This window comes from Nannospalax galili, unplaced genomic scaffold (assembly GCF_000622305.1).
Source record: "Nannospalax galili isolate Female #2095 unplaced genomic scaffold, S.galili_v1.0 scaffold546, whole genome shotgun sequence".
Classification (NCBI taxonomy): Eukaryota; Metazoa; Chordata; class Mammalia; order Rodentia; family Spalacidae; genus Nannospalax; species Nannospalax galili.
Genome location: NW_008355158.1, coordinates 1,029,772 through 1,049,584, shown reverse-complemented (window position 1 = coordinate 1,049,584; position 19,813 = coordinate 1,029,772). Strand labels below are relative to the sequence as shown.

The 19,813-nt window shown below is 41.1% G+C and overlaps 1 protein-coding gene across 4 annotated transcripts in view; it reads right to left on the bottom strand.

The window, feature by feature from the left end:
• The window catches only part of Frk (fyn related Src family tyrosine kinase), a 107,742-nt gene extending 105,124 nt beyond the window's left edge, over positions 1-2,618 (bottom strand). Inside the window, exons 1-2 of one of the 4 annotated variants that reach the window (XM_029555592.1) lie at positions 2,551-2,618; positions 1,537-2,174 (exon numbers count right to left, since the gene is read on the bottom strand). In XM_029555592.1, coding sequence (XP_029411452.1) covers positions 1,537-1,901 — 365 coding nt within the window. In that variant the 5' untranslated portion in view covers positions 1,902-2,174; positions 2,551-2,618. Of the gene's footprint in view, positions 1-1,536; positions 2,175-2,301; positions 2,504-2,550 lie in introns of those variants that run through there. The other 3 variants (XM_029555591.1, XM_029555590.1, XM_008852197.3) reach the window with 3 other exon arrangements.
• Positions 2,619-19,813: the final 17,195 nt, after the last annotated feature.

Genomic DNA, 19,813 nt, shown 5'->3' with positions numbered 1-19,813 from the left:
TATTAAAATAATAATACAATAAAAAAATAAAGCAACCAGGGTGGGGGAAAGAAAAATCTCTTATATAAGAACCTGCATGAATCTCCACTTATTCCTCCACTAAGGAGCCCTTCTTTTAAAATGATCCCATTTTGTAAAAGGCATTCCCTCTCTTAGATTTCACTAGAACTAGTCACCAAAGTTGAGGTCAACAGTTTCCACCTAATCCACCAGATCCTACGTGACCATTGAAAGATTGCTCCTTACCCACTTCATGATCCAGTATCACTAGCATAACTTTTACCCCTTCCCACTCAGCATACCCATTGCTGTGCCTGCTATTCGAATGGATGGAAGGATGCAGCTTGAATAAATGCATAAAAATTTCGTCTTTTATTCCACAATAAATCCTAGAATTTATACAAATACTAGAAAAAAGCCTTTTCAATTTTTTGAAGTAAGGAAAGATATATTTTGGCTTAAGGTCTCAGAGGGGTTTAATCCACCTCCATCATGGTAGAAAAGCAAGTGGGGCAACTCAAAGTGGCAGGATCATGTGATAGAGACTGTTCCCATTGTAGTGAACCAGGAAACAGACGGTGAGACAGAGAATACGGGCTGGGAATAAGGTTCAAAGGCCTGTCCTTAATGAGTAAGTCCACCATCTAGGCCCAACCTTAGAAAGTTTCCAAACATCAAAAGCAAGATCACCAGCTGGGAACAAGGTTTAAAACAGAAACCTGTAAGAGACACTTCAGACCCAAACTATGAGACAGGTTATCAGACTTATTCAGTAACCTTTGTAATCCATGTTTACAAGGTTAGATAATTCTTCAAACAGGGGAAAGATAAATACCTGGAACTAGAAAAGAGGTAACACTGTGTATGTTCATTGTCAGGCCCCCTTATAAAGTCATATTATTAGGATAAAATCTTTATCCTCTCTTCTGAAGAAATATTGCCATTATTTTTCTGCTTAAATTTTGCTGTCCTTATCTGGCCAGTTTTTAATCCTAACAATCCAAGGCTCTCACAACTTGAGCAGCATACCTCAGGATCTAAGAATTCAAAGAAAGTTTTCTCTGTCATGATTTCCCTGGAAAAACCAGTTTTGTGTAAATGTGAATGTTATCTTCTGTGTTAGCTGCCTGTGAAACTTCCAGAATGTGGTTAGCAGTAAGGTTTAAAGCATTAGTCTGGAATGGAAACAATAAACAAAAAACACCGGACTTTAGATTTAAAAGTATGGTTTATGGGGTACCTATGGGGCACCGGAAAATGAAAAGGCAATTCTATCTAAAGCGAGGCAGAAGGGAGAGTACTAAAACATGGTAGTGTGCTGGCTGTAATAAAAGTCGTTTCAACAATAAGCAGCTGCCAGTTTCACTCTGAATTTGCAAGGAAAGCATGTTTGAATTAGTTGCTTCTGACCAGCGCTTCCACACACTGTCTGGGCAGACCTGGAGATGAGGATGGAGGCTGTGGATAGGGAGGTAGAAATGCTCTTTATCCAGCCCCCAGAGAGTTAAGAAACAAAGTGTGGTCTGTCCTACTCACGGCTCTGCCTCGAGACTCCGATCCTCCGCCACGTAGTTGGAAGGAATGTAACCCTGCAACTGCTGGCCCAAGCCGGGTTCTTTCTTCTCCAAGTGTCTGGCGAACCACCAGCCCTCGTGGGAAGTGTCCAAGACTTGGAGTTTGTCTCCTGCATGGAAGCTCAGATCCTCTGCAGTCCGAGCTTGGTAATCAAACAGAGCCACAAAGTAGTGGCCCTGGCTTCTCTCGGGCTCCTGTGTTTTGGGAACCTCGGGGGTACAGCGGGCTCCTGGGTTCTCAATCACCACTGATTTGTCCGTCTCCTGAGACCAGCAGGGGATAAAGGGCTGCAAATATGCCCAGAGCCTTACACAGACATTGCCCATAGTGCCCTGGCTGGGAGCAGGGGAGAGGATACCCCTCTCCCCTCAGGCTCTGCAGATCCACTGTCTCTTCCTCCACCAGGCAGCTTGGAAATCAGCTCCAACTCACCAGAATGGAGAGCGTTCCTTCAGCACTGTCCGGCAGACATGGGCCTGGTTCTTGTAACAAGGGCAACAAGAGCCTCGCTGCCTGGCTTTCTGTGGAACCTGCTGCCCTGGGGCAAAATCAAGTGAGCACTAGCCTGAGGGTTAGTGGGAAGATGCTTCTCTCCTCTTCTGAGTATCCCGACCCCCAACCAAAAAAAAAAAAAGTGTTAATTAGACAGACATCTGAGAACAAACAGCCACCTCTCCCTGTGTCCCAAGAAAAAGTTAGAGAAAGCTACAGGTCAGAGCTCCAGACCTGGCTTCGGCCAGCACATCTCAGCCTGCTTCAGGCTTGCAGCTGCACCAGCCTGCTCGCCCCTGTACTTTCCTTCTTGCTAATGAATAACCACGCAGTGGAGGTGATCACCTTTAACATCCTGAGCTATGTACGGCAATAATTCCTCCTTACTTCCTGGTTCTTTTTGTCTGTGATCTAAATAGGACTCCTTCGGGGCCTGCTTCACCGGTCCCTCCTCCCACACCCAGGATAGACCAGCCCCCTTACCAGGGAGTCAGACTCTTAAAGCAGCCAAGACCCATACTCCCTCCTGGAGAAACAGGCTAGCCCAAGAGGCTTTCTGTCTTGCTGTGTTCCTTACCCAGAATTCAGGGCTGAGATTTATCTGCCTACAAATACGAGCAGGAGTGTTTTGCTGTTAGCAGAGGAAAGGAAAATTGGGTTGTTGGGTATTTGTTGCCAGACACAGGGCAATTGGCAAAGAACCATTGAGTCCCTACCTTTTTTGTCATCACCAAGAATAGATTTTAATAGCCTCAGAGTAGATTCACAATCTGGAAAAGTAGGAAAGCAGCTGTGTAAAATGCTGAGAAGCTGAAAGGCTACTTTTTCCCACAAAGACCGTTCATTTCCCATCCTTCACATGCTATTTCTGAAATCCAAGGACACAAGCACAAGTACCATAGACCAGATGATCGGTAGAGGAAACCCAGGAAGAGGGCTTTTTGTGAGCTGCTACAGAGACCATTGAAGCTGGAGCTCAGGTGCATACTAATTCTGACTCCTTTGATGATAGTTGTGGCCTGTGCTCATTAACCACTCTAGCTGAGACTGGGATGGCCATTCTAAGGCTGCCAGTGGCTTTTGCCTGTTTCCCCTAGTTCAGGGAAGCTGTTTTCCTAAACCTCAAGAACAACTGTGCAATGTGTCTGGGCAGATCAATGCATTGCTACTTTGGGCTAGTGAAAAGCATTGCAAAATTGCTCATAATGTGTCATTTGGTTTTATATAGGACATTTTTTTGTCTGTTGTGTATAAGACATTTAAAAAAACCATTCTTGGGATTTGCAGTATAGTTTGGTGATAAGAGTATGAACTTAGTAGTCAACAGGCCTTGGGTTTAACCACTAACAACACCCCAAAGATGTCTCCCTTTTAAAAATACTGTTCAGGGACTGGAGAAATGGCTCCACAGTTAAGATCAACTGCTGCTCTTGCAGAGGACTCAGATTGTATTCCTAGCACCCACAGGCAGTGGTTCACAATCATCTGTAACTCCAGCTCCAGGGGATCAGATGCCCTCTTCTGGTCTTAGTGGGAATTTGTATACACACCATTCATATACATATATACATAGGCCAATGCATATACACACAAAATTCTAAAATAAAATAAATACAACAGTTCATCATATTGACAGAGACTTGAGCCTGACTAACCTAGTCCTAAGAAGATCTCAAAGCTCCTGGTCTTTGTCAAATTGCTATGCATTCTTGGTAACTAGAATATCAAACTCAAAAAGAAAGAAGAAAGAGAAAACCAGAGAACCGTGGTATCAGCCCCATGTGCTATTACCTTGTTCTAAAACCAGACAATAGTGGACAGATCATTGGTTAGAATAAGGTCTTATATCAAGCTTGAGTTTCTCTAATTGTTCCCAGAATCAGAGCAAAAGTAAATTTGCAGGAACACAAAAGCCAAAGGCTGGGTTGCAGAGCTGGCTCAGTGGGTAAGAGTGCTTGCCCTGCTACATTAGCACCTGAATTCAGATCCCAGCACCAGAGTAAAATAAACTAGGTGTGATGACATGCTGAGGGGGAATGAGGCAGGAGGGTCCCTGGGGCTTGCTGCCTGTCAGCCTTACTAGAGTCAGTGAGAGATGCTGTTTGCAGGGAGTAACATGAAGAGTGAAAGAGCAGGACATCAGACATCCTCCTCTGGCCTCCATGACCATGCACCCCTCCACACAGTCATGCATAAGCTATACCATGTGCATCACATATACACAGAAATAAATAATAAATAAATAAACAGGTTAATAAACAAATGAATATAGCCAGAAGCTGAGCCAGATTTTATTTTGTTTTTGTAGCATGGCAACTAACATAATATGTATGTGAGATTCCATATTTTAAACAGAAGTTAAAATAATAAGTACATAATACTGATAAATCATACCAAATATCCTGTGCAAAACAATATGAACTGTGAACATGTAGAATTCTCTTAATGTTCTGAAACAGGACTGCCGATGCCGATGTCTTTCTTGAAACACATGATCTAGAAACGAAGGAAGGTTTGGAAGCAAGCAGAGAGTATATGCAAACCCAACTGCAAGTTCAAACCTTTCAAGGTTCTAAATTCAAGTATGACTTCACTGTGACTAGGAAAAAGCATTGTGAAAAAAGACAAAGTGGCAAGCAGCGCAGCACAGTCACTGAGCAGGTGAATGAAATTGAAAAGGCAGCCAACCATCCAAGGTTGTCAGGAGAGCACTGGCCTGAGAAACAGAGTCCAGAGCAAAAGGGTTTCGTGTGTAGATCATACCAGAATTCTCCCAGGCACCCAAGCTTGACGCCTCGTAGGAGTCTTTCACTGACTCTCTGATCTCTTTCAGCTAATCAATCACCCAAGCCTGCTCAGTCTTCCTTTTCATATACTCCCCAAACTTTCCTTGTTTTTAAACTCTATCCGAATGACAGCTGGACACTGAACAGAAGATAGAATATTCTTCCCTAGATTATTTCAGAGGTCTTCTAACTGGACTCCCTTCCTCCAGCTTATCCCATCTCCTTTTAATCTGCACACCAAGATGAATGGTGTTTATAAGAAGGATTTTCATGATAGTGGCTGTGTCTGAAGTGATAGATCGAGTAGCCATCAGTTTCGAAGGGCTTTCTGTGTGCCCAGCACTGAGCTAGGAATATTATAAATGATACAACATCTAAAGAGCAATGTCTTTCTTAAAAATATTTTATTTATTATCTTTATGTGTATGTGTGTATTGCCTGCATGTAGATAAGTGCACCCATGTTGTGCAATGCACATGGAGGACAGAAGAGGCTGTTGGATCCCCTGGAACTGGAGTTACAGACAGTTGTTAGCTGCCCTGTAGGTGCTGGGATTCGAAACCAGGTCTTCTGCAAGAACAACCAGTGTTCTTAACCACTGAGTCATCTCTCCAGCCCAGATCAATGTCTTTTTAAAAAGAGGCTTAGAGAGGTTAGGTAACTCACCCAAGGTCCCAGAGCCACCAAGTGGTTGAACCACCAGTAGCACCTTGGACCCAATCACTCCAGATCTGGAGAATATAAATCTTCAGGAAAAAAAAAAAAATGCCATTGCCCAACAGACCCCAATCTGTCAGTTCCCCCGAACTACTTGCTAGCTACAGCACCTGAGATCCAGGCCCTCTTCCCCACTATGCCTCTGCTTCTGTTTCTCCTGCTCCCCAACCACTTCCTTGTCATTTGTCTGTATTGGCTTCAGTATTGCCTCCTCTACCATAATAGAATACTAGACTCGTTGCGTTGCTGAAGCCTGGCACGTGCTTTTACTTGGTCGCTTACTGAGCCCCTCTTGGCACTCTTTTATTTGTTTGTTATTGAATCTTCAATGCCCTGTACAATGCCCAGTGTGGAGGCAGTAGATAAGAAGTATTTGTTGAATTACTTCATTAACAAAGACAGAAAAAGACAGAGGGAAGGAGGGAAGGAGGAGCAGAGGGGGCCAGGAAGGAAAAGAAGGGAGGGAGAAAGGAGATAGAGATGGAAATTTGAGGTCAAATGCTTTTCAACACAGAGTGAAAGCCTACAAGGTGAAAATGGCCCAGAGTGCAGCACAGAAAGTGACTTACTGCATGTGCTTTTCACCCCCCACCCCCACTCCCCCACCCCTGTCTTTGCTAGCTGCACAAACCAGTTGCTCTGGTCACTGTCCCTCATCCTTATACAAACTTCCATCACATTAATGTTAAGTCATTCTCTTGCACAATAACCTTCAACAGATCTTCATTGCCTGAAAATGTGGCTTAGACTCAAAACTGAGGAATGCTTTATCCAGTCTTTATCAGATGAGGCCTTTCAACATCCTTCTCCATTAAGGCCTTGCATGAGCCCTCCTATTCAGCCAAATTGGTTTACTGGGTCTCCCAACAAGCCTTATCTGCTCCCACATCTGGTTCTGTCTCCTTTAACATCCTTTAGCTCAGCCCTCCTTCCTCTGCCAAATAACTCTCTCTCTCTCTCTCTCTCTCTCTCTCTCTCTCTACCCTGAATTTTTCTAGCTCTGCATCCCCCACACCCAGGACATACAACCTTAAGTAAAGTTAACTCTTTTCTTGTATCTGGTTTGCTGAACTGGACATGATATGACATGATATGACATGATATTCCTCTACTGTTTAGTTTTATGCTAGGCCTCAGTTCTCCACATTCCTTTACATGCCAGTTGGTCAGCAAGTCAGTTCTCTTCCGTTTCTCATGACACTGTTAAATCACTTATGGGCCTTCTCAGGGTGTCTGTGAAGTACTCCCTTGTCTGCTGACCTTGTCACAGAAATCCACTAAAATTCCACATCTACTTGATTCAATTTCCTTTGCTTGCATTAAAAAAAAAAAAAGTATTACCTTGCAAGTACTTGTACTATCTTTCCTCCTGGAACAATTTCTACTTGTTTATCCAATGCCCATTTTCTTGCTTTTTTTTTTTTTTTTTCCTGACTGTAGAGTGGTAGGTACTTTTATAGAAGCAAAGGGATTAAGAATTACTTTCCTTGCTCTCCATAAAGTTATGAGTGACCACTGAAAAGTAAATAGAATTCACTTAAGGACAGTGCCTTAAAGAAGTAGATGCAGGTAGAACACCTACTCTTTCTCCTCCTCCTTCTCCTTCCTCAGCTGAGTAGCTGAGACAGCTGTACTACAAGCAGGCATCTTGAACTATCTAGAGACCTTAAAAATGGAAACAGCAAGCAGGGCATGGTGATTCACACCTGTAATCATAGCATTCAGGAGGTGGAGGCACGAGACACAGGAGTTCAAGTCCAACCTCAGCTACACAGTAAGTTCAAGGACAGCCTGAGCTATACGAAACCTTTTCTCATAACACACATACAGAGACAGAGAGACAGAGAGATACGGAAGAATAAAAGATCAAAAGAACTTGTGTCCCTAAGGCCTAGATCTGCTTTCAAACTCCCTTGCAATACGAAAGATAAATTATCTAGGTAGGCATAATTATTTTTGACTTTTTTAAATATGCAGCTAAACTGAGTGTGGTAGCACGCTTCTTTAATCCCAGCACTCAGGAGGCAGAGTCAGGTGGATCTCTGTGAGTTCAAGACCAGCCTTGTCTACATAGAGAGTTCTAGGCCAGCAAGGACAGCATAGAGATACCTTGTCAAACAAACAAATAAACAAATAAATAAATAAATAAGCAACTAAACCTCTCTTTTTACTATGTTTTCAGTGGCAGAAAAGACAGCTACACCTTGTACCTATGCTCTTTATTCCCCACATGGTTGTTTGAAGGAGAACATTCCCCCATAGGCTCCAAATATTTGAATACCTACCTGGTCAGTTGGTAAGCTGTTTTTAGAGGTTTAGGACATAAGGTCTTGCTAGAAGATCCACACCATGGCAGGGGGGGGGGCATGTTTTACGAGTTCATGACCTTCCCCCACTTGTAATTTCTCTCTCCCTCAGCTTCCAGTCACTGCTAGAAGATGTGAGCACTCAGCTCTCTGTGCCCAGCCACCTTCTGCCATGATGAGCTCATCCCTCTGGAACCATAAGCCCAATAAACTCTTCTTTCTATAAGTTGCCTTGGTCATGTTGCTTTATCACAGCAACAGAAAAGTAACTAATGCACCTTGCTAACCAGATTTTATCAATTAGCTTTCTTCTTGTTCTCCTCAGAATGATATAGTCAATTTCAAGTGTCTTGAGCAATAAAAAAATAAAAGAACAGATACACAAAGAAAATAAAGGCATTATAAAAGAATATGTGAAGGGGAAAAAAGAAAGGAAACTACTTAAATCATTTTCCTCCTGAAGCTACCACCCTATCTCTCTGCCTTTCTTTACTTCTCTGAGAAACATCAAGTGTCCCCTTCCAGATCTCTTTGCAACTCTTAGCCTGCAATCTAGCTTCGCTTCATACCCCATCACTGAGGCTAGTCCATATAATGCCACAAATAACATGCCACTTGCCAAATTGAATCTTCCCATTACCTGATCCTCATTAACTGACAAAGACGGATGCTCTAAGTCTTTCATGAATTTGTTGTCTTTGTTTATGCCATTACTGGACACACAGGTTGGTCTTCCCTACCTGTGTCTCTGTGTTGGAACTCTTTGCTGAGGTTTTTTCCTTCAGGCTCTGACATACAACCAAGCCTTTTACACTACCATTTTCATTGCTGATAACTCACAAATCTAAATCTCCATCTGGACTGGCCTGCTGCAATCCTAAACCACAGTCATGGCCTATGGGATGGGATATGAGCATCCAGAATATCTTACAGGCACCTCAAGCTGAAATTCAACAGATTGAAAGTAACACCCATTATCGTTCTCTCAAACTTTCATTTCATTTAAAAGGGCACACTATGAGCAGGGTGATACTCTAAGATCAGTCTGCTCATAGAGACATTGGGGGAAAACTTCTAATTGGATTACTAATTTTGGAGATGATTAAAGAGTTGACGAAAGAGTCAAAGATGTCTTGAGTTCAGGCAGCATCAGTGTGACAAACATGAAGTAGAAAAAGAGAGCATGTACTAAACAGCTTGAGATAACAGGATTTAGTCACTGACCTCCAATAATGGGTAAAGAAAAGAGAGGAATGCTCTTAGGTTAGAGAATCTTAGAGGATGCTTCCTAAGGTTGGAGTTTAGGATGATTTTCATCAAAGCAGAGAGTATATGACAATGAAACTTTGAGAGTGTGATAATGAATGTTACTTTTGATCCGTTGAACTTGAACATGAGCACATACGAGATATTACAGATGCTCATATCCCATCCAATAGGCCAATGTGTGTGGTGTCTTCAGCAATAGAGTCTTACCATCAAGTTCTGGTGGGCAACTAAGAACAGTGGCAATAGCATGTATTGTTTTTTTTGGGGGGGGGATCTTTCAGCCCTCTGTCCAACAACTCAAGAAGAAATATCCCACACCTGGCATTGGACTTTTTATTTCGAAGACTATGGTTTTGGAATAAGCATAATCCCCTGTGTAGGGTAATTCCAATTAAACATATATTTAGATATATGAAACTTATAAAATAGTATGTTTCCATATGGCTCTTTCAAACTTCTGTAGTGATAGTTATCTCTTCTTCCAAACCATCCCCTGTCCTACCCTCTCGTCCCTCTCCCCACTTAACCCTCACTTGCCATTATTCCCCTTTTCCCCTTCATATCACCTGTGTTCTACTATTCCATCTCCCTTAATACTTTCCCCCTCCCACCCAATGGTCCATTTCCTGTTTCCTGTGTCCAAATTAAATCTACAATTCTAAAGACCTGAGCCTAAGAGCCACATATAAATAAGAACGTGCAACATTTGTCTTTTTGAATCTAGGTCACACTACTCACTATAATGCTTTCCATCTTCATTTACCTGCAAATTTCATAATTTGTTTCACTTTTATTTATAGATGAATAAAATTCCATTGTATATAAGTATCACATTTATATTATGTGTTCATCAGCAGATGGATATCTAAGCTATTTCCATGTCCTAGTTATTGTGAATAGAGCAGCTATAAACATGGATGAACATGTGACTCTGTACTAGGTAACAGATGTGTTGGGTATATGCCCAGGAATGGTATAGTTGGGTCGTCTCGGTCTAGTTTTCTTAGGAACTGCCACACTGATTTCCACAGTGGCTGTACCAATTTGCATTCCCACCAACAGTGCATGAAGTTTTCCAACTCTCCACATTCTCACCAGCATTTTGTCTTTTGGGTTTTTTTGTTTGTTTGTTTTGGGGGGGGGGTGGTCTTTTTGAGACAGGGTCTCCCTCTAGTCCCAGCGGTCCTGGAACTCACTACGTGGACCAAGATGGCCTTGAACTCACAAAGATCTGCCTGCCTCTGCCTCCTGAGTGCTGGGATTAAAGGCGTGCACCACCAAGCCCAGTGTCTTTTGTTTTCTTAATCTTAACCATTCTGATAGGAGTAAGGTGAAATCTCAAGGTAGTTTTAATATGCATTTCCCTGATCACTAAGGAAGGCAAACACTTTTAAAAATATTTCTTAGACATTTACACTTCTTTTTCTGAGAACTCTCTGTTCAGATTCATAGCCAACATTTTAATTGGGTTGTTTGTTTTCTTGGTGTTTAGTTTTTTAGTTCCTTGTATATTCTAGACACCACTGATTTTATTCCATGCTTTGGGCTGCTTCTTCTGTTGATTAACATTTTCCTTTGCAGTGCAGAAGCTTTTTAATTTCATGAAGTCCCACTTGTTGATTGTTGCTCTTATTTCCTGGGTGACCAGAGTCCTATTCAGGAAGTTCTTTCCTGAGCCTGTATCCTGACGTTTACTCCCCACTTTCTTTGTTTCAGAGCTTGGGGTCTAATATTGAGAGCTTTATCCATTTGGAATTGATTTGTGTGCAGGGTGAGAGAGAAGGATCAATTTTCATTCTTATACATGTGGGTATCAGTATTCTCAGCATCATTTAGTAACAATACTCTCTTTTCTCCATGTTTTTGGCATCTTTAAAATCAAGTAGCTGGATGTGTGGGTGTCGGTATAGATCTGGGTGGGTACTTGATTCTATCCTGTTGATCAATGTATCTGTTTTTGTTCCAGCACCATGCTGTAAATACTAGCTTTGTAGTATAAATTTAAAACAAATATAGTGATACCTCTGGCAGTTTTTTATTATTCAGAATTATTTTGACTATCCAGGATCTGCTGGGCTTCCATATGCATTTTAATATTTTTTTCTCAATTTCTGTGAAGAATTGTATTGAAGTTTTGATGTGGATTACATTGAATCTGTAGATAGTCTTTTCAACAGATGATCCTGAAGCAATTGGATACCCATCGATAAAACAAATAAAATTAAAAACTCAGCCTAGGGCCTTTGAGAAGGTTCTGAGGGTAAAGGCACTTGCTGTGCAAGCCTGGCTACCTGATCTCTGAAACCCACATAAAGGTGGAATGAGAGAACTGACTCCACAGTGTTGACCTCTGACCTCTAAATGCACACCATGGCATGCATGCCCCTACCACCACAAAACAATAATAATAAAATAATAAAAATAAAATAAGACTAGGCTAAACAAAAAATTCTTTTTTAAAAAAAAATTTATTATTTTTATTTTATGTGTATGCATGTATTGCCTGCATATAGGTACGTGCACCCGTGTTGTGCAATGCCCGCGGAGGTCAGAAGAGGCTGTCAGATCTCCTGGGACTGGAATTACAGACAGCTGTTAGCTGCCATGTGGATGGTGGGATTCAAACAGGGGTCTTCTGCAAGAACAACCAGTGTTCTTAACCACTGAGCCGTCTCTCCAGCGCCTTAAACAAAGAATTCTTCGACTTGACTCAAAAAGCAGCACCCATAGAAGGACGAAAATTAAACCATCAAAATTAAAAATTATCTCCACAGAAGACCCTGTGGAAAGGCTAAGGAGACAAGCACTTGCAGCTACATTGTCTGTCAAAGGATAAATTCTGAAATATGTAAAAATTTATCAAAACTCAACAATTAAATCCAATCCAACTTGAAAATGAGAAAAAGATGTGAACAGACATTTCACTAAAGAAGATTGGCAGATGGAAATTTTGCACTTGAAAAGGTGTAGAACGCCATTAGCCTTCAAGAAAGGCAAATTTAAACCTTATGAGATAACAGTATGCACCTTTCAGAATGACTAAAATAAAAATCGCCAAAGACAGTGATAGAGTGGAGAAATGCTCTGTTTATGGTACATAGTGCTATGTACTATGGTATAAACCCCATTACCATTCACACAGTGTCAGTGGAAATGTAAAATGGTACAGCCACACTTTATATAATAATTGGCATGGTATTTGGAGTTTGGGGGAATTTTTTGGTTTTATTGTTTTATTATTTATTTATTTATTTATTTATTAACAACATCATGCTGTATAATCCTGCTGACCTGGAACTCACTACTTAGGCCAGACTAGCCTTGAACTCACAGTGATCCTCTTGCTCCTACTTCCCAAGTGCCGAAGTTACAGACATGAGACACCATCTCTAGTGTGGCACGTTTTGCTTTTTTTTTTTTTTTCAAAGTACACTGAACATGTAAATACTAAATAAGGTCACAATTGCATGACTGGGCACCTGTTCTTAAGAAAGGAAACATGTTCACAAAAAAAAAAAAACCCTGTGTATGCAAATGTTTATAGCACTTTTATTCTTAATAGCTACAAACTGGAACCAACCTACATAGCCATAGTAAATGTGAGTTAAAAAAACTGTGATATATGCCATGAAATAGTGCTCAGCAATAAAATAGATGCCTGGTACATACAACAATCTGATAAAGCTATAGAAAGTCATGTTGACTGAAAAAAGGATGATCCAAAAATATTCCAAATTGCATGATTCTATTTATATGGCAATGTTGAACAGCAAAGTCAGAAATGGAAAAGGCATTAGTGGTTGCTAGAGGCTCAGGAGATGGTGGAGGAGGAAGGCAAGTGACTGGGGCTATGAAAGGAAACAGGAGAATGTTCATGGTAATGACAATATTTTGAATCTTGACTGTGTCTATGCAATTATTTGTATTGTGATGAAGGGCTGATGTTTTTCAATATATCATCATTGATATTGTACATGGGATCTCTTCATTACAGTTACCTAAAACTTCAATGATAAATAAAAGGCAAATAGAACACTCTTCACAGTCTCTCCTCTGTCTAAAGGATGAAGGCCATATCTATGTGGCCTTACAAGGTCTTCCATCATCTCACTCTCTTCACCCCTGTCCTCCATTGCATAGCCATCAGAGTTCTTGGCAAACCAAGAAACTCACCCTGCCTAACTTACACTGAAAGATAATATACTGAAATAATTCAAGTGGTTTTCAGAATCTAAAGGAAAGTTCAAGAAAAAGCTTAGAAAGTTATCAGGAACAAAGAGAAGCTAGTTAGTCAGGTCACTCCAGACCTTCAAGTTTCTATAAGGAGAGGTTAGTGCAAAACGACATCAAGGTTAGTGGCTCCACACTGGCTTCACCCTGAGTAGACACCAAATGACAATGTCCCCTTCCAAGGATCTCACCATGTCTCTAACATTCATATGGAAGACTCAACTCCTTCACCTTGCCAATTCACAGTGGTACGTACCCCGGTTCATAGAAAAGAGAGTCGCCTGCTGAATAGTCACAAAAAAAGAAAGATAAAAATCTCCACCACCTCTCTCTTCCTCTAAAGGATTATATTTATTGCAGACTTATTTATAATTTTCAAAACCTGAGAGACTTGGATGTCACAGAGTATTCTGGAACCCCTTTTTAGATTCGCAAGTCCTGTCTTCCTACAAAGGAATTAGGTCTTATATTTCTTTATGTCCAAAGGGGCATCTAGTCTGTGACTTACCCATAGGAGGGCCCCCTGCTTTCATTCTTGTTCCACCATAATGTATCCTCCAAACAGCAGGCACCATAATCTTTGTAAAATTTAAATCAGATTCATGTATTTCAATAGTTTCTCTTTATACATAAAATAACTTCCAAAGTCCTCATCTCTAGCCCCTCTTCTACCTGATATCACCCCTGGGCTCTCACCTACCCCTTCATCTGACACCACTCCTGGGCTATCTCTAGCCTGCCCCATCTCCACCTGACACCACTAGTGGGCTATCTCTAGCCTGCCCCTTCTCCACCTGACACCACTAGTGGGCTATCTCTAGCCTGCCCCTTCTCTATCTGACACCACTCCTCTGGCTCTCCATCTCCCAGACACAGTAGCAACCTTTGTGATTCAGCAGAAAATTCCCATTCCTAGCAGGAATTTGAGGCCACATCAGGGATTTTTCTTTTTATTATAATAGAATAACATATAATATCCCTTTTTGAAGATTGTTTTATAACAAAGTTCAAATGAGAGTATCTGGCCAATGGTGCTGAGAAGCAAGTGACCAAATTTATATTATTACAAAGTTTAATGGAAAACTTTCTCAGGTCCAGCTGTTCTAATTAATGCCACTAAGTAATCAGAGCCCTTAACATTCTCATCTGACCCCTTTGATTTGAGTCTTGGCATCACACATCAGTTTAAATTGTTTCGACTTAATACGTGAGATACTTCCTTTGGCTATAACTTAACTGAGCTCCTTGGGATGTTCCATCTATTTCTTATCTTTCGCCAACTCCTTGTTTAATTGTTCTTCATGGGCCTAGACATTATCCAACAGAAGAATCTGTTAGAATGAGATGAAGGGTATGAGCTGTATTATGGAGAGCTCAAATTATATTCAGAGGAAAATGACAATGGTGATGAAAGAACAGCCTTTGTACTTGAGGCAAATAGCAAGGACTTCTTTCTAAATTTATCCTGGTTTTTGTGGCCATAGAGTATAATCCTCAGACTAGAAAAACTTCCAATGTATCTAAATAGTACTTGGAATTAAAGGAAAGCAGTGATACTAATATGGGTTTTAAAAGTAGAGACAGATGCCAACTTGAATCTATGTTTCAAGCAGAATTTCCTTTATAAAGAGAAACTATTTAACTGACAACAACACTTAAAAGATATCAAAATCGATGCTGTTTTTACCATAGCTGGTTCTACCTAACAAGCTAAAAGTGTTGAAGGGTGTGGACTTTGAGAAGCTTTGGCCTGCCAGAGCTTTCCTATCTATAACCATAGAGGGGGCTGGAGAGTTGGCTCAGAGGTCAAGAGCACTGGCTGCTCTTCCAGAGGACCTGGGTTTGTTTTCCAGCACCCACATGGCATCTAACAACCATCTGTAATTCCAGCTCCAGGGGTTCTGATGCCCTCTTCTGGCTTCTGTGGGCACCTATACTCATGTGCACATACCTACACGCGTACACATAATTAAAAATAGTAAATATAAATCAATAACCACAGTACCTTTCCTGATCTATGGCAACAAACTATAATAAGTATTCAGCCAGCACTAGGAACTGGACACAATTTGTGTTTTAATACTTAAAGAGTCTAGCCATGAAACCTCATTTTAAACATTTGAAAGCTCATGAATTTTCCGTGCAGTGAAATGCACAGTGAATATATTTTACTGATATGAGTTTCCTTGGTCACCAGTAAATCAATTCAGGTTTAAATAAACAACCCTCTATTGAAAAGTCTTTGTTTTGTTCTTTGACATAAAATAGGCAGAGAACATCTAATTTTCAGTAAGATTTTGAAAACAATAATCTACAGCCATCTACAAAAGAGATTGGATGAACTTACCTTCTAAAAGCACTAGTGAAAATTCTATATACAATCTTCCAGAGACAGCTAATGGCCATTTGGAAATGAAGACTGCTCTGTCATGCAGTTCAGCAACAGAGTGCACACAGATCATATATGAGGCCTTGGCTCTATCCCTAGCATGGCAAAAATAAACATTTAAAAAGTAAAGCCAGGCACAGAGGAACATGCTTATAATCCCAGCACTTAGGCAATGATTGCAGGAGAATCAGGATTTCAAAGTCACCCTCGGTTACAGGCCAGCTTGTGCTACATAAGATCCTGTGTCCAGAATACATACATAAATGAATTAATTCGTTAACTAAACAGAATGGAGATAGGAATGCAAAGTCTACTTACATGTGACTTGTTCTTGCCTATCAGGCAGATACTTCATCAATAAGGGTTCACACCTCTCTAGCAATAATGTTATTATTGTGCTAAGGTGCCTCTATGTGTTAGGCACCAATCAGTTCCCCTAAACGTCAGAAAATGACAGGACCTGAAGGTCTCTGGGTTTCTTTTTTTCTCTTTAAGCCCTTCTCTTTGATGTTTTGACAAGCTTGACATAGAAAATTGGTGGGTGGGCAGACTTCACATGAGTATATATGGGCTCACAGTGAGCCTCTTACTGCTAAGAGTTCAAATTTCTTGGCTTATTCTAAACTCTCTGTGCAAACTCAGATTAGTAGAGTCATGCCTCTGCTGTGGTTGAATTCCTATCAGAAGATTAAGTTTGACATAAGTCTACTATAGTTTTGTGTGTGTGTGTGTGTGTGTGTGTGTGCATGTGTGTGTGTGTGTGCATGTGTGTGTGTGCATTAGGACCCACATATCATTGCTCATTAACTGGTGTCCTGGAATGGAACAGGGGATCCCCTCTACACTGTCATAGAGAGGCAGATAAGAAGGCTGTTTCTCTTTGATTCTGTAGTCTTTGATAAGATTACTGAATGTTTGGCCTCAGTTACTTTATTTGTAAAATGTTGTCAATTCTTTAGCAACAGCATCTACTTCATCACTTTATTGTGAGAATTAGTGAGAAAAATTCATTAAGATATGTATTCCCCTCTTCTGGTTAGTTTTCTATCACTGTGCTAAAAGCAGTGACCAAAATCAACTTGGGGAGGAAAGGGTTTATTTGGCTTACAGCACAGTCCATCATTAAGGGCCCCAAGTAAAGGCAGGAACTAAGAGCAGGAACCTGGACCACAGACCATAGAGGTACCTGCTTTCTGGCTTGCTCCTCTGGCATGTGCTCTCAGCCTGTTTTCTTATGCAATACAAGACCACCTGCCCATGGGGTGGCACCACCCACAGTGGGCTGGGCCCTCCCGCATCACTCAACAATTAAGAAAATCCCCACAGACATGGCCACAAGCAAATCCAATGGAGGAAATTCCTCAGTTGAGGTTCTCTCTACCCAGGTGTACCAAGTTGAAAACTAAAACTATCCAGTACATCCCCCAAAGTAATATATAAGTCATAGTAAGTTTCAAAGATATTTGAGCAATTATTTCCAAAAATAATTTTTAAAAATTAGAAAAAAAATGTGGGGTCTTTTTTAAACAAGGTCTCCCTGTAGACCCAGCTGGCCTGGAACTCACTATGTAGACCAGGCTGGCCTTGAACGCACAGAGCTCCGCCTGCCTCTGCCCAGTACTAGGATTAAAGGTGTGCGCCACCAAGCCCAACTAGAAAAAAATTTTAATTAAAAAAAAAACCTGGAATCTAGGAGGCGTGGGGTCCCCATGTGCGCCTATTGTACCACCAAGCACAATCATACAAAATGATCACATTTTTATAAATTGTACAGCCGTTTCCTAGAATTGAAACATTCCTTCCAGGAGAGTTATTGGGAGGCTCAGGAGACCTAGAAGGTAAACAAAAGGTCACACATGTCTGAGAAAATAGAAATTTGGAATATTCTCAAAACTTCTTCTGGGTTTTACAGGAGTAAACTACTGCTGGCTGGAGCCAGAGGGGAGTTTGGGGGATGATGAGTCTGACCAGCTGAGCTACAGAGAGGAGAATCGAGATTCTCTCAGACTATCGAGCTGTGTGCAAGCTGTGCAGAGTTCAAGGGATGCAGCTTTTCTGAGTCATCGCCTGTGTTTGGGAGGGCTTTTCAGTGGTGATGTTGGTTTTATTTGAGTCATCCCTGCTCCTGTACGTAACCCTTTACCCGTACTCCTGTTAGTAACTTCAATAAAAAATTATTGGTTCACCAAGGTTGGGCTTTGGTACAATCATTACTTTCTTTGGTCTATCTTGAGTTCTCTATTTAGTGGGAGTAGACACGTGTGTGTTGTCTCCCCAGGAAAAATCTGTCACACAACACTGCATTATCGCGCACATACAAGTAAAAGCAAAACCTGTACCACACATCCAATTCCAAAAGCACTGTCAAGTATATTGCTAACATTATGGTTCTGTGTGCATGTGAAGGGACTCTGTTATGCTGTAGAGGAAAATAGCCTTGAAAACACCTTTTAAACATCTCTGCTTTCCCCTCATAATTTATTTCTATATGATTACTAGTCCATCCATCATTTCTGAATTCCAACCTCTCCCACCATATTCCGCTCTCCATGTTTCCCCTTCACTGGTGCATCCTCTCAGCAAAGCACCAATGTATAAGTTGATATGAACTGAGAAAAATTATACCTACACTACTGCTAGTAGGTTAATAAAGTTTATTTCAATCCTACGATATTTTGTAATTAGATATGGTATCAAAAGATTGCAAAGTAGTAGGTGTACCTTAGATACATGGATGGACGTCGGAACGTCTTTCTTATGCTTCTGCTTTCAACAGGTAGGAACTCTGGGAAGTCTGTGAACATGTCTGTATGAGCCACATAGGTTGACAGCATCATTAGCAAATTCTGCATAAGTCTGTGTGTGAGCCATTATTTCTCTATTAATGAAAAGGAGGCTCATTTTATTGCTATAACTTGGAAAATATAGAAGAAAAGCTTACCCACATAGTCATATGGCAACAAGGGATCAGTTAGGAGGTGGGAGTGACAGCTAAAGAAAAAATATGAGCCACCCAAGTTTAAAAAGAAAAAAACCAGGAGGCTGGAGAGATGGCTCTGTGGCTAAGAGCACTTGCTGCTCTGGCAGAGAGCCTGAGTTCAGGTCCCAGCACCCACATTGAACAGCTCACAACCACCTGTTACTCCAGATCCAGGGAGTCTGATGCTCCCTTCTGGCCATTGCAGTACCTACACTAATTTGACATATACACACACAAGCACACACAGAGACACACACATATAGGCATAAAATGAGCAAAAAGAAATCTTTTTTAAAAACAGTGAAAGATGCAGAGAGAAATAAAGTGAGCATAAAGCAAGTAGCGATAGAAAAAAGTTACCAAAAACATTCAGCAACTAAAGATCAACTTACTCAGTATTCCCAGGATGTCTTAACCAGATATAAAACTAGTTCAACTCTGCAGTTTCACAGATCAGATACAAAAGGATTCAGGCTGCTGAGATGTACAGACATGCAGATAGTCAAGGAAATTTTACTAGGAGTCTGAGCCTCCTCACCTTTGACATGGTGTCACTGGCTGGCTGTCAACATTCACAAGTCTGATCTGGCCTAGGTTCTTATCAAAATGTAAAGAGCTTATGAACCACTAAGGCACACTTATAATGGATTTTGAGGTAGGAGATCTGTCATGAGACCTCGGGTCTACATTTCTAGGACACTCCCAGGTAATGCTTATGTTGCTAGTCTGAAGGCCACAGCCTGGAGAGCACGAATTTAGTGACTCACTTTACAATTTGTTTCTCCGAGTGAGACATTAGCACATCCCTGCTGATAGCTGCTTACCTTTGAAATCACTGTTCTCATCTAACTCTCTATATTCTTTCATCCAGAGGAATGATTTTTAAAGGTCATCTAATCTAATGATTCCACCATAGAATGAAAGAAATGGCCCAGAAATGAGAAGTGAATTGCTTCAGGACAGCTTTTACCGAAGGTAAAGTCAGGAATCCTCAGCCACCGACAGGAGAATCCTTCCTCACCACCACACTCCATAGTTCATTCTCCATAGTCCTGTTTGTCAAAAGAGG